Source organism: Sebastes fasciatus, chromosome 19 (assembly GCF_043250625.1).
Source record: "Sebastes fasciatus isolate fSebFas1 chromosome 19, fSebFas1.pri, whole genome shotgun sequence".
Taxonomy (NCBI): domain Eukaryota; kingdom Metazoa; phylum Chordata; class Actinopteri; order Perciformes; family Sebastidae; genus Sebastes; species Sebastes fasciatus.
Genome location: NC_133813.1, coordinates 25,609,697 through 25,622,264, shown reverse-complemented (window position 1 = coordinate 25,622,264; position 12,568 = coordinate 25,609,697). Strand labels below are relative to the sequence as shown.

At 40.1% G+C, this 12,568-nt stretch overlaps 1 protein-coding gene across 10 annotated transcripts in view; it reads left to right on the top strand.

Moving 5' to 3' along the window:
- The window catches only part of ctif (CBP80/20-dependent translation initiation factor), an 84,026-nt gene that overhangs the window by 28,260 nt on the left and 43,198 nt on the right, over positions 1-12,568 (top strand). For all 10 annotated transcript variants that reach the window (XM_074617303.1, XM_074617302.1, XM_074617301.1 and 7 more), the window contains exons 6-7: positions 3,528-3,632; positions 3,814-3,892. In XM_074617303.1, the coding sequence (XP_074473404.1) occupies positions 3,528-3,632; positions 3,814-3,892 (184 nt within the window). The remainder of the gene's footprint in view (positions 1-3,527; positions 3,633-3,813; positions 3,893-12,568) is intronic.

Sequence of the window (12,568 nt, the reverse complement as noted above, 5' to 3'; positions counted from 1 at the left end):
TTTTTTATCTGTTCAAAATGTACCTTTTAAAGGGAGATTTGTCAAGTATCTAATACTCTGATCAACATGGGAGTGGGCAAATATGCTGCTTTATGCAAATATATGTATATATTTATTATTGGAAATCAATTAACGACACAAAACAATGACAAATATGGTTCAGAAACCCTCACAGGTACTGCATTTAGCATAAAAAATATGCTCAAATCATAACATGGCAAATTGCAGCCCAACAGGCAACAACAGCTGTCAGTGTGTCAGTGTGCTGACTTGACTATGACTTGCCCCAAACTGCATGTGATTATCATAAAGTGGGCATGTCTGTAAAGGGGGAGACTCGTGGGTACCCATAGAACCCATTTTCATTCACATATCTGGAGGTCAGAGGTCAATGGAAAATGGCCATGACAGTGTAACCTTGCCAAAATTTTGCGAAAGTTTGAAGCATTATTTAGCCTCCTTTGCGACAAGCTAGTATGACATTGGTTGGTACCACTGGATTCCTTAGGTTTTCTTGTTTCATATGATGCCAGTATCTTCACTCTAACTTGCTACAACGCAAGTTGCGTTAATGCTTTAAACAAATTAGTGGCGTTAAATCAAATGTGCGTTAACGCGTTATTATCGCGTTAACTTTGACAGCCCTAGTTTAAAATAATACATATTCCCATGAAATGCAATAAGGGGACATCATATTGAAAAAGCTCAGTCAGCTCTGTCACTTCATCCCAAACTAACTAAGCTGTTACACTACTGAACTGTGGAGTCTGTGCTGATGAAGAAAAGTATTTAGTTTCAGTGTTTTTGCCAACAGCCACATTTATATCACACAGAACCACCTGAGGCTCAACTGCTTCCTCTGTAAAAACATTCAGCATCAAAGCTTGTAATCAATGTGTGAAAATGCTTTTCAGCGTCTGTGTGACTAAAACAAGAGCTGGACCTGAAACTTGCTGTAGAGGAGGGGGGGGAGGGGGGGGGGGAGAAGGAAATGAGAAATGACATAAATCAGTTAACTGGAGGGAGGGCTGGTTGCCGTGGTAACGGCTGCACGGCAGCTTCAGCTACCTAAGATCCGGCCACGTTGGCATGTCTGAGCACACAGTGAAGGAGCACTGGATGATGTAAGCAGCTCTCCCTCCACGCAGACAAGAGATGAAGTGTAGTACAGATTGAATATTGATCAAAACCTCACACTTTAATTAGGAGGCATTTCAGCCTTTCTAGTTAAAGATGTGTGAAAGCAACAGCTTTACCATTGAAAGTTTTGCTGTGGCCTAGAGTCTCAAAATAGAAAATGTGGTTTGTAGATTCAGTTTTAGCTCGGTTGGTAGGTCGGCCAGTCAGTCATTGTAGGGTTGGTGGTTTGACCGCTAATTGCTCCCAATGTGTGCACAGATTTGGTGAAATATTGACTCTCTTTGGATAAAGATGTCAGCCAAATGGATGTAATGTAATCTTTTTTAGGAACAAATAATACATATAATTACAATAACAATGCCTGTTGTTAAAATACCATAATGAACAGTAGCACTGATGTATATTTTCAAGCTTTGAAATTTGCTGAATTCAAATTCTCCAGTTCTGTTTATCAAAACACTCGTGCTTCTCATATTATTTAATTTTTGTAGAAAATGTTCTATGCAGTTTTTAATGTAGTGAATAAAGTGAGAGTGTTGTCAGCCAGCCTCACCTAGTGGTGACACAAGTCTATTGTAGCATCTTGTGGTCAGTGATTGATGGAGTCTTTTATTAAAGTGCAGCCACCTCACAGTCTCTTGTACTGTGACTCAACTTCTGCTCCTGCAAGTCTATTTCTGGCATTTAAAACCATCTTCAAACACATGATCTTAACTGAGTGTCTGAACTAAAGCAGATTAGATCCAACATCGCATTTTATACCAATACTGTATATTATATATATCAAGCTGGAGAAAAGTGAGGTCCAAACAACCTGGTTCTGACCAACCATTAACGGAAAGAGCCAGACCTGACCTGCTATGTGTTTGATGTAATTGAAAGCCAATGAACAAATTCCATGTTAGATAAGCTGTCTTGCGCCGCTCACACATTTCATTACCTGCAAAGATGTATGTCAAGAGGTAATATAACTATCATACATTTTCTATTTTAGACATCAGCAAGACAAGGACCAGAGTCATTGTTGAGTTAACGATCATGAAAACCGATTTCCTCAATCAGCTTCTAACATTGAATGATGGGGTCCAACATGAACATATCCTTTTTTGAACTGAAACAGTTTTGGTTATTGCACGAGAGATTTCTGTATTTGCATGTGTGCGACTCCAACCAGTCACGTACTTCCAAGTGCCAATCAGGATTTACTAATATTTTAAACCAAATTGTGATGGCAAGTGTGGAGCTTTTTGATCATGTAGCCAGGCCACTGATCAAACTCCACCTACACAGTCCTGATGAAGCAGATTAGCTGAGTTTTTGACTGTTAAACTCTTAGTAAATAACGACTAAGGGGCGATTTCAACATTTACATAACATTTAGTCCATTTTAATGGAGCTCTGGTGTGGTTAGTTGTGAACGCAGTAATCGTACTACAGTGTGAACCAAAACAACCGGTTCGATTGCAGTGAGAACATAATCTGACCCAATTGCAGGAAGTGTACCAAAACGCCTGGAGATTACGGGCTTGATTGCGCCGGTATTTGTTGAGATGGACTGGGGGCAAACGACAGATTAACATGAATGAGAGGACTTGACATCGGGGCTGAAGAGAACATAACAGAATACGATAAATAAAATCCACAAAAGGAGAAGGAGTTTGTGTGCGCAGGAGATCAGCGTCAGTGTCAAGTGAAAAAACTTCAGTCTGCAATTCCCTGCATAGAAGTGGCAGCTCTCAAGGCGACGTACACAGCGAATAATTTAGTTTTATTTGGTCCGCTTTAATTTGTGCACTGTGAAAATGAACCAGACTAAATAGTAAACAAACCAAAAATAACCATTTTACTCTGATTTGGAGTAGCTAAACGGAGTATGGCGTCTTTTTTCCCACTTTAAATGTGATTGTTGCTTCTTTAGTCGTGACTATTCGATATTATAGAAAAATAACAGTTTGGGTCCATGTTTACTTCCTGTCAGCTTACATACACTGCAACAGGAAATTAACTGGGACACATTTAGAATATTTACATTTAAAACCACATAATGATCTAAGTATTGTATATTTGTGACATCACGGCTTGTTTCAAACACACAATTTCTGAATACGGGCTGTGTGTTTCTCCCTATATTGAGCGTTTTGATAGTTTAACAGTATTTATATATCACTTAAACCTGCTTTATAATATAAAAGACATGCAAATCTCACGTTCACAATATGGGACCTTTAAGAATTTTCACCCCAGGTTAACTTATTTCTTTTCTCCCTGTATGTAAAATGTAGAAGATGTATTGTACTCTTGAACACCTTTCTGCTCTTTCCTTATGCGTATACATGGATGCAGGCTGTCTCTAACCTTTAATGTGTCCCTTTGTCTCTTGGTTGTAGAGGTGCAGGTTGGGACGTGCAGCCAGAGAAGCTGGACTTCAGCCATTTCCACAGGAAACACTTCAGAGGAACGCCAAAGCACCTGCCACACATTGACCGAGAAGGGTAAGATCTTAGGCTTTGAGTCTTAGGTCTTCATCAACAGTAGTTTGGTTGAGCTGGCGCTGCCCTGCTCTGTCTCAGTATTGTTTTGGTCATCTCAGTTTTGTCATTAGGATCGTCTTCTGTCACTAATTGAGCTCATTTGTCTGCCTATCATCCCTGATGGTTATTTCCTCTCTTTCAGGATGAACAAAAACAAGTTTGAGGAAGATGACGGCATAGACATGAATGACATAGAGAGGTTCCTGCCCCATCTGCGCTCTGTAAGTCACCGTTTTTGTTAAAGTAAATGCTTCAATCTAGATCGGTTTCTCACTCTGGTAATGCACAATGTCTTAATATACATGTTTTTGTTCGACACAAGCAACACATGGTTTTGTAAAACAGTTCTTCTGCATTGATGTGACGCAGTACAACCTTGCAATCTATTAGTTGTCAGAGAGTGACCTCTGTTGGCGTAAAGGAAAAATTACAGGTGTTTTTGAACAGAGCAGTGGTGCATACTAGTCAGGTTCATAGAAAAATCAACAGAATATGAAACATCAGTGCAGAAAATTAAGAAAAATCATCTTTTTTTCTGTTGAAGAACAATGAATATGTGTAAAATCAGTCTATATATATTTATATTAATGATATCAATTAGATTGGTTGATTATAAATGAACATTTGGTGACGCCTGCTGGTCAGATGTTGAAGTGAGCTGTAACTGACATGATAAGTGCATCAAGATGTTACACTGACCCCTGGTGGTTACATGTATGTACAACATTTACACATTGAATCAGAATCAGCTTTAGTTGCCAAGTACATACATACATACAAGGAATATGACTCCGGTTTTATGCATTTCTCTCAGTGTACTTACACAGAAATAGAAAAAATAAAAGCTTGTGACAAGGACAACAAAGCTGGACAGATAAAGATGAGGAAGAGACAGGACTGTTGTGTACACAGGTAGTGATAAAATAGTTTTGTATATAAATATATATATAAAGATCAACAATGACCAGCAATAAAATGAGAAATAAAATGTCTATGTAGAAGTCAAGTGTTCTGTGAGTTGTAGATGATGCAAATAGTGCAAAGAAATAAATAGTGAATGTATATACATGGACTGGATGATTATGTTCAGTATGTACATGTAAAGATATCTGTATATACAGTGAGTAGGAATTATATATATAGAATGACACTCGGAGAGCGCAGACCTCCGCCAAGGTGCGTGACTTTAAAAACAGTTCACAGCTCACAGCTGGCGGTACCATGAGGTGGTCGGCTTGTTATTAACACGGTGTGTTTCTGTGTAACGTATCGGCGGATGCCTCTCTCATTCAGCAGCCTTGTTATGTCTGTGTAACGTTACACTACGTTGTCTCTCATCCCGTCATCTACCGCTTTTTTTCTTTCCCAACGCGGACGGACAGAAGCTCCTGCACACTGATCTCGCCACACACCCACACACGTATCTCTCTGCCTGCAGAAGGAGGCAGGGTCACGCGTCATCAACGCGTCATCAGTTACACTGCACAAGTATTATACCCCGTGGTCTTACATCCCTACCAATGGCCATTACAGGCATCGTACGGTACCTTCGGTACTGTAGAAAAAGAGTACCGTCACTTTTTAAAAAAAATTGGCATCGACTTGGTACCGAAGTATCGGTTCTCGTGACATCCCTAATAAAGACTAAATGTGGATGTTTCACTAACCAGTTGTTGTCCCTGCTCAGCCTGCTGCATAGTGTAACATTAGACCGTTGTGTATTCAACAATACTGAACAAAATAATCCAAACAGGTAGAAGTACAATGCAAGAGCAGCTCGCTCACGTCGCAGCCAGTTAGGGCACAGTGTCTAGTTTCATTACAACAACAATTTCCTAATTTCATTATAAGGTACTTCTGAATATGATACGTCAGGCGTCAACAAAGTGGGAAAAAAAAAATGTAGAATGATTTTAGCAGCTGCCATTTCAGGGTATTACTCATTGTGTTTTCCAAGGTGATTTGTGATTAAGGGGGTGGCAGAGTTCACTCCAGGTCGCCGATGTCACCCTCCTCTCTTCCTTCCCTGCTCTCTGAGCCAAGACGTCTTCCATCGCTCATAGTGTTTGAGCTACAGTGTCTTCCTCTTTCCTTCCCCTCTTGGCTTTTGTGGCTGAGCTGCGTTGCGCCTCTCGCAGCGTTTCAGCCAAGATGCCTCTAGTTGTGCTACCGAGACGGCTTCCTCATTGTAAAGCTCCCGAGCCAAGATCGCCGCTTCCGTTCATTCAGTCAGGGCCAAAAAGAAAGATGGGGTCACTTGCGTTTGTCTGAGCTTGGGATCGGATATGTGTGGGCACTGGGACACAGCGAGGTCGGAGACACAGAGCTGGGGACGTTTTCTCTGCTTCACATTCCTTTAGCTGTTTCTGACTTCAGCCATCCTCACACAGTCTCTCTTCGTTTTTTTCCTGGGTATCATGCCCCGGCATCTTTAAAGTTTATCCCAAAGCCCGGTCACTAATGCCCAGTTTTTTTCTCATTCTAATGAGGCCATTTCTTTCCCAAGACCACTGCGAGGCCACTTAAGTTTCCACTTTCCACTTCCAGGGCCAGTAGTTTTAGAGAGACCACACTGACTGTATCATAAAACACTGAAACCACAATCATTGTAACCTCCACTTGAATTGACTTGGGAGTCGTTTGCAATCAAGAGTAAGTTATTTTTTTGTGTCATGTCAGATGTCTAAATTGTTTAAAATCAAATTGATGAAACGTTTTTATTATATGTGCACTTTGCCGCAGCGTTTTAATAGGAAAATATTGGCATTGGACTGGGAATCTGCATGGGAAATGACTCGGATCAGGACAAAAATCACATGCAAATCACACTTCAAACTAACATAGAATATTCCATGAAGTATATGATATATCTGGGGGTGTGTGAGAGAGAGATGTTGCGTCAGAATTTCAATACTAACATGCTATTCAGTACAATAAAAGTGTTTGAGATTTTTTTAGTATGTCTGAAACCTTTGCATGAAACCAACAGTACGTGATTTGCATACTATTTCTGGTGAAATATTATAGTATGCAACGCTAGACATGACAGCGGCATAAATATCCCACAATGCAATGCGGTAGTGACGACAAAGTTCATAACAGACGTTGACGGACACCTCTGCGACGCCAATAACGCTTCAATTTAAATGCAAGATTTCACTTTGCTAGGCGTGACATATTTTTTAAGTAAGTTCAGACTTTGATTGTCACACCGTCGTTTTGGTCGTCTGAGGTTGGCACGGGTTACCATACTTACCAACCCTCCCGTTTTTTCCTCTCTCGAGGTTTCCTCCCGGGGTCACAATTCTCCTGTATTTCTCCCGATTTATGACAATTTTTTCACACCACCAGTTTCTGGCAACTGTACAGCGTTTATAAAGCCTATACTGTTTCTGCCCGGACGGCAGACTGGAGGAGAGCTGCTGGCAACAACGCGGGGCGGTTTGAGCTGCGCTCGCCGCACATCATAGCATCATTGCAAAGCCGCCGTGGCACTAGCCTTTGGAAATAACTGGTTTCAGGGCGCAGTGGTGCCGTTGTCGTGTTTTGTCTGAAAGGGCCTTCAGTGGGTGAGAGGAGAGGGAACTGGAGAGTACTAAGAGAAAGAAATGGGGGGCAGAAAATGAATGACTGAAAGAAAAAGGATGAGACAGCAAGTTCACGCCAGAGGTGCAAATTATTCAATTTTCTTTCCTTAGAATTATAAGTAGGCCTATTTAACAAAAAATGCTGTTGTAGTGTACTACCAGAATGCAGGAAACTACGTCTCTAAAAATAATAAAATGTCTGGGGACCCAGATGCCCTGCTTTGGTTTTGAAAATCCTCCCTATTTTGAGGTCTCAAGATTGGCAAGTATGATGGTTACACGTATCCAACCGGCAAGGCGGTTCTCAGGAAGTGACGACGTCAGTTACAGCTCAGGGCGTCCGAAAAGATACATACTACTGTTTATTCACCCAAAAGTACGTTGAACGATAGCACACATATTGGGTATGTAGTGCATAGAATGTGATTTCAGACGAAGCCAGAGAATTTTAGTCGTAAAGTGTCAATAGTGTTATGTGGCAGGGTATTTTTATTTGTTGCTATTAGGGATGTCCATAATTAACCGTTTAACCGTTAACCAACATTAAGCATTTAACCGATTAACGCTATCGTTTAAAACGGTTAAAAGAAATGTTAATAATTAACTCAAAAGCTGAGCGGCTCGTCTCTTTAAGGAGAACAGCTGGTCCACCTTAACAGCCCACCTTAAGAGGCGGAGCCGGAGTTGCAGGAAACAGGAAGTTGGCTCCGGTCTCTGGCTCGCTTGAGCGGAGCGGAGGAGTTGAAATTTCGTAGCATTTATTCACCGACAAATAAAGTGTCCACACACTGCTACACCTACGATCACAGCTAGAACGCCACCAACAACCTCACACTCACCGCCAACACACACACGGTCTGTTGGAAACTCACTAAAGTTACTCAGACTACGTGTGCGGTGGCGAGCACGAAGCCTCCGGCAATGCTAGAGCTGCTAACGTAGCACAAACACACACACTGTTTGTTGGTCACTCGCTAAAGTTCCACCGGGCAGACACACAGCTGACAACCTGCTAAACTAAACTAAATGTGCGGTGGAGACTTTTACTGGGAAAGTGGCTGCATGTCCGCGACACTACACGCAGCATCGTAGCTGCTAAGCTAACGCTCCGGACGGTGAACTGGGGACTCCCGTCAACCAATATCTGTTGTGCTCCTGCAGCTGGTACGAGGCACAAATCTTGTCGGTTAACGGTTAATAATCGGTTAACGAGGGTGGGTTAAGAACATTTTTCAAAATGAGCATCCCTACTGAAAACAGAGCCATGAGGAGGTGCAGAAGTCTAGTTTTCTCTCAGAACACTTGAATTACAATATGCTGAAAGGTTATTGTGGAATTTTTGTCCAATGATGACAAAAATATACTGACTACTGCCACAAAATTTCAAAATGAGCATCCCTAGTTGCTAATAAAACACATGACTGGCTGTCATGTCTCACCTTGCTCGTGGCAGGTGCCGGAATATAACACAGTACATTTCCTCAAGTACTATACTTAAGTACAGATCTGAGGTACTTAATTTCTTCATTTTTGTTTCCAATTGAAGCTACTTTAGTCCTCTCTATGTCTGCCCTCCTCTTAGGTGATAAATCTGTTGTTTTGGTCTCAGTCGACTAAGATTTCCTTTAGTCGTTTTTTATGCTTTTTTTCATGCTGAATGACTAATTTCTAAGAGACTTTACTCTGGTAAACACAACATTTAAAGTGGTGCTTTTGTGTGATTCTTTGCGGAGAAACTCAGTTTTACAGATCTGTTGATTAAATCTATTTTTATTTTATTCCACTCCATTTATCTGTCAGTTATATACTCAGTAGTTACTTTACAGATTAGTATTTTAAATGACAAAACATATGAAAAATTGCTGAAACGATCCCTCGAGTAACTTGATTACTAAAAATTATTGATTCTTTGTTTAATCCCCCCCATCCATCCAGAATGTAATATGGCACTTAAATGCACTAAATGGGTTTAGTTTTGACAAATATTATTGTTTTCAATTTAAGCAATAAAAATATAGATTTTTCTACAAAGGAAACCAATTAGTTGTTCATTTTTAGAGACCCGTCTTATTTTCCCTTTTGTATATTTACAAATGCTCCTTAATAAAGCAAAAGTATTAAGATTAATTAATGGAATAATCGGTAGAATGCTCGATTACTAAAATAATTGATAACTACATCTGTAGTTTCTGATGTCTATGAGTTGTTAGCCGTACCGCCAAAGAAACAGTTCCCCCTCTCAAATAAATATATACAATCAACTAAAGTGAGATGTTTGAGGCCTAAAGAGGTTAAATGATCCAATATCTCACAAAAAAAACATTAGAAAATTAAAAAGATTAGTGAATAAATAATATATTTGTGTATCAGAACTTTGTTGTTTTACTTTTGCTACCACATTAATCATCTCAAGGGCCCTCAGATGTATCTTGTGACCACCGGACTAAACTACCCAACTGTATATAAAGTAGTTAAAACTAGATCCAGACTAAAATAGCAAAATCCTTTTTACACATTGATGAATCAGTATTAACAATCTAATAATGTAATATATCATAATATATCAGTCACAGGACATTTTACTGCAGAACAAGAACTTTTAATTTTCAGTGGAATGTATGTAACGGAGTATTTAACATGGTTTTATTGATACTTGCAAACCATCTAAGTACTACTTCCACCACCGGCTCGTGGTCAAAGCTTTACTTGTGTGCATTGTGGATGTTTACTGTTTAGTAGATAAAGAACAACACCACGTCTCTTTTCCCCAGTCGCCACCTCCTCCAGTTACTGTAGGCAGGGCTTCATCATCCAAAATCCCCGTCTACGTTCCACACTTCCCGCCAACACTCACCTCCCCTTTTCCAGGAGTCGGAATAGACTTACAAATAGCCCTGGGATGTGGAAAACATCTCGTTTGTGTGTGTGGGCGTGTGAGCAGCTCTGTGAGAAAAGGGCTTCCTCCTCCTGCCCCTCAGATTCTGCTGCACCTCTACCGGCCTCTCTGGAATGTCAAACCTGCTCATACAATAACGCCGCCTTCGCGCTCCAGCGTCAGGGCGTAATGACGGAGGCATTCAGAGGTCAGAGAGCGAGTATTTATCCGTGGATTCATGCCAAGGTGGCGCATGGATTCTGAATAACATCAAACATAAACACCAAGAGTGCACAATTTTATTAAATAATAATAACAATGATGTTTATTGATGTACCACTCTGTAAAAAACAATGTTACAAATGACTTTACTCAAAACAAACAATTAATACAAAGATGCAGTAATAGGTTAAAATAAAATAATAAAAAAACAGTAAATATAAAACATATACAATCTAAGATGATCATATAAAACATTATGCAATCACGGATTGAAAAAACTAATTATTAAAAAATGTTGATAGGCCAATGCAGGTCATTCCAAAGCAAAAGCATGACTAATTGTAATTTAATTTATTTTGCCTGTTTCTAACAAGTTGAAGTTTAAACACTGTGAAATTGTTTACCCATTTGTGTAAAATAATTGATAACTACATCTGTAGTTTCAGATGTCAATGAGTTGTTAGCCGTTCCACCAAAGAGACATCTCCCCCTCTCAAATAAATAATCAACTAAAGTGAGATGTTTGAGGCCTAAAGAGGTTAAAAAATGATCCAATATCTCACAAAAAACATTAGAAAATTAAAAAGATTAGTGAATAAAGAATATATTTGTGTATCAGAACTTTGTTGTTGTGACGGCAAAAGCCCGGTTGGTCACCTTTGTTGACAAGTTTGGATTTTGGAACTGTTAGTAAGGCCCTGCCAGAGGATCTCAAGCATCGATCAGGCTCATAGGGAGTCAGCAAATATCCGATATAGGCAGGACCCAGACCATTCAAGGCTTTAAAAACAAGCAGTAAAATCTTAAAATCAATTCTAAAACTCACAGGTAACCAGTGAAGGGCAGCAAGGATCGGTGTGATGTGGTCACTTCTCTTGGTACGAGTTAAAAGCCTGGCAGCAGCGGTTTATATTAACTGTAGTCTTTGGATGTTCCGCCTGTTGATACCAGACTAATATATATATATATATAGAGAGAGACTAAGGATGCAACTTAAGATTATTTTCATTATTGATTTATTTGCCAGTTTTTCTCAATTAACCGATTCATTGTTTAGTCTTTTAAACATCATGAAATTGTGAAAAATGCCCATCAGGATTTCCAAAAAAGCCAAAAGTCCTAAATAAACAGTATTTATTTTTAGTGCTATAGAGAAAAGCAGAAAGTCCTTAGCTTGGAGAAGCTGGAAACAGAAAATGTTTTTTAAATTTTAGTGATTTTTTTTCCCGTTTTCCCCTGGAGACGGGAGATTTCTATATCCCCCTCACCTTTCCCTCCCTCATGATACATACTGTACAGCAGCGTGGACGCTGGATCTCACTCTCATGGTGTTTGGCATCATCAACATGATCATGTCAGCATGATCCTCGCTGTTGTGACAGCCACAGCTCATGTGTGTGGGTATATACAGTATGTACCAGGAATAATATCAGCAAACGTCTGCTTATCTGCACATCCACAGCTTTCTGTGTGAGTGAGTATGTGTTAAAGGTGATGCACACACATCTTTCTAGACCCATTTTGAACATATGCCTCTCACCTGTGGGGGGGTTTTCTCATCTGGAATAGAGTGGATACTTCTGTTTCTGTACAACTGGTATGACTGTTGTGACCTGATGTTCTTTCCCATGAGGTAATTTATTGGCTGCCAAGATCACGTCGGCTCAGTGTTACCGGGAGTCCAAGCAGTATCCACGAGGGACGGCCTCGGCTCGGTTATAGCTGAAAGCGATGTTATTAATGTTATACAGCATATGGTGTGTTAAAGGAATAGATCGACTTTTTGGGAAATACGCTTTCTTGCCAAGAGTTGGATGGAGATATGGATACCACCCTCATATCTGTGTACTAAATATGATCTTCAGCCAGCGTGTTAGCTCAGCTTAGCATAAAGACTAGAAGCAGGGAGAAACAGCTAGCCTGGCTCTGTCCATAGCTTTTACTTTTTTTTTTTTTTTTGTACGGATGAAACCAACAAGAAATAACGTGTTAATTAGTGAGCTTTAAAACTGCTGGTAGGTGGATTTTTTTAAGCTACAGAGCAGTTTCCCCCTGCTTCCAGTCTTAGTGCTAAGCTAAACTAAGCTAGCCATAGCCTGACTGTACAGTAGCTTCATATTTACCGTACAGACGTGAGAGTGACATCCATCATCTCATCTTAACTCTCAGCAAGAAAGCGAAAAAGCGTATTTCCCAAAATGTTAAACTATTCC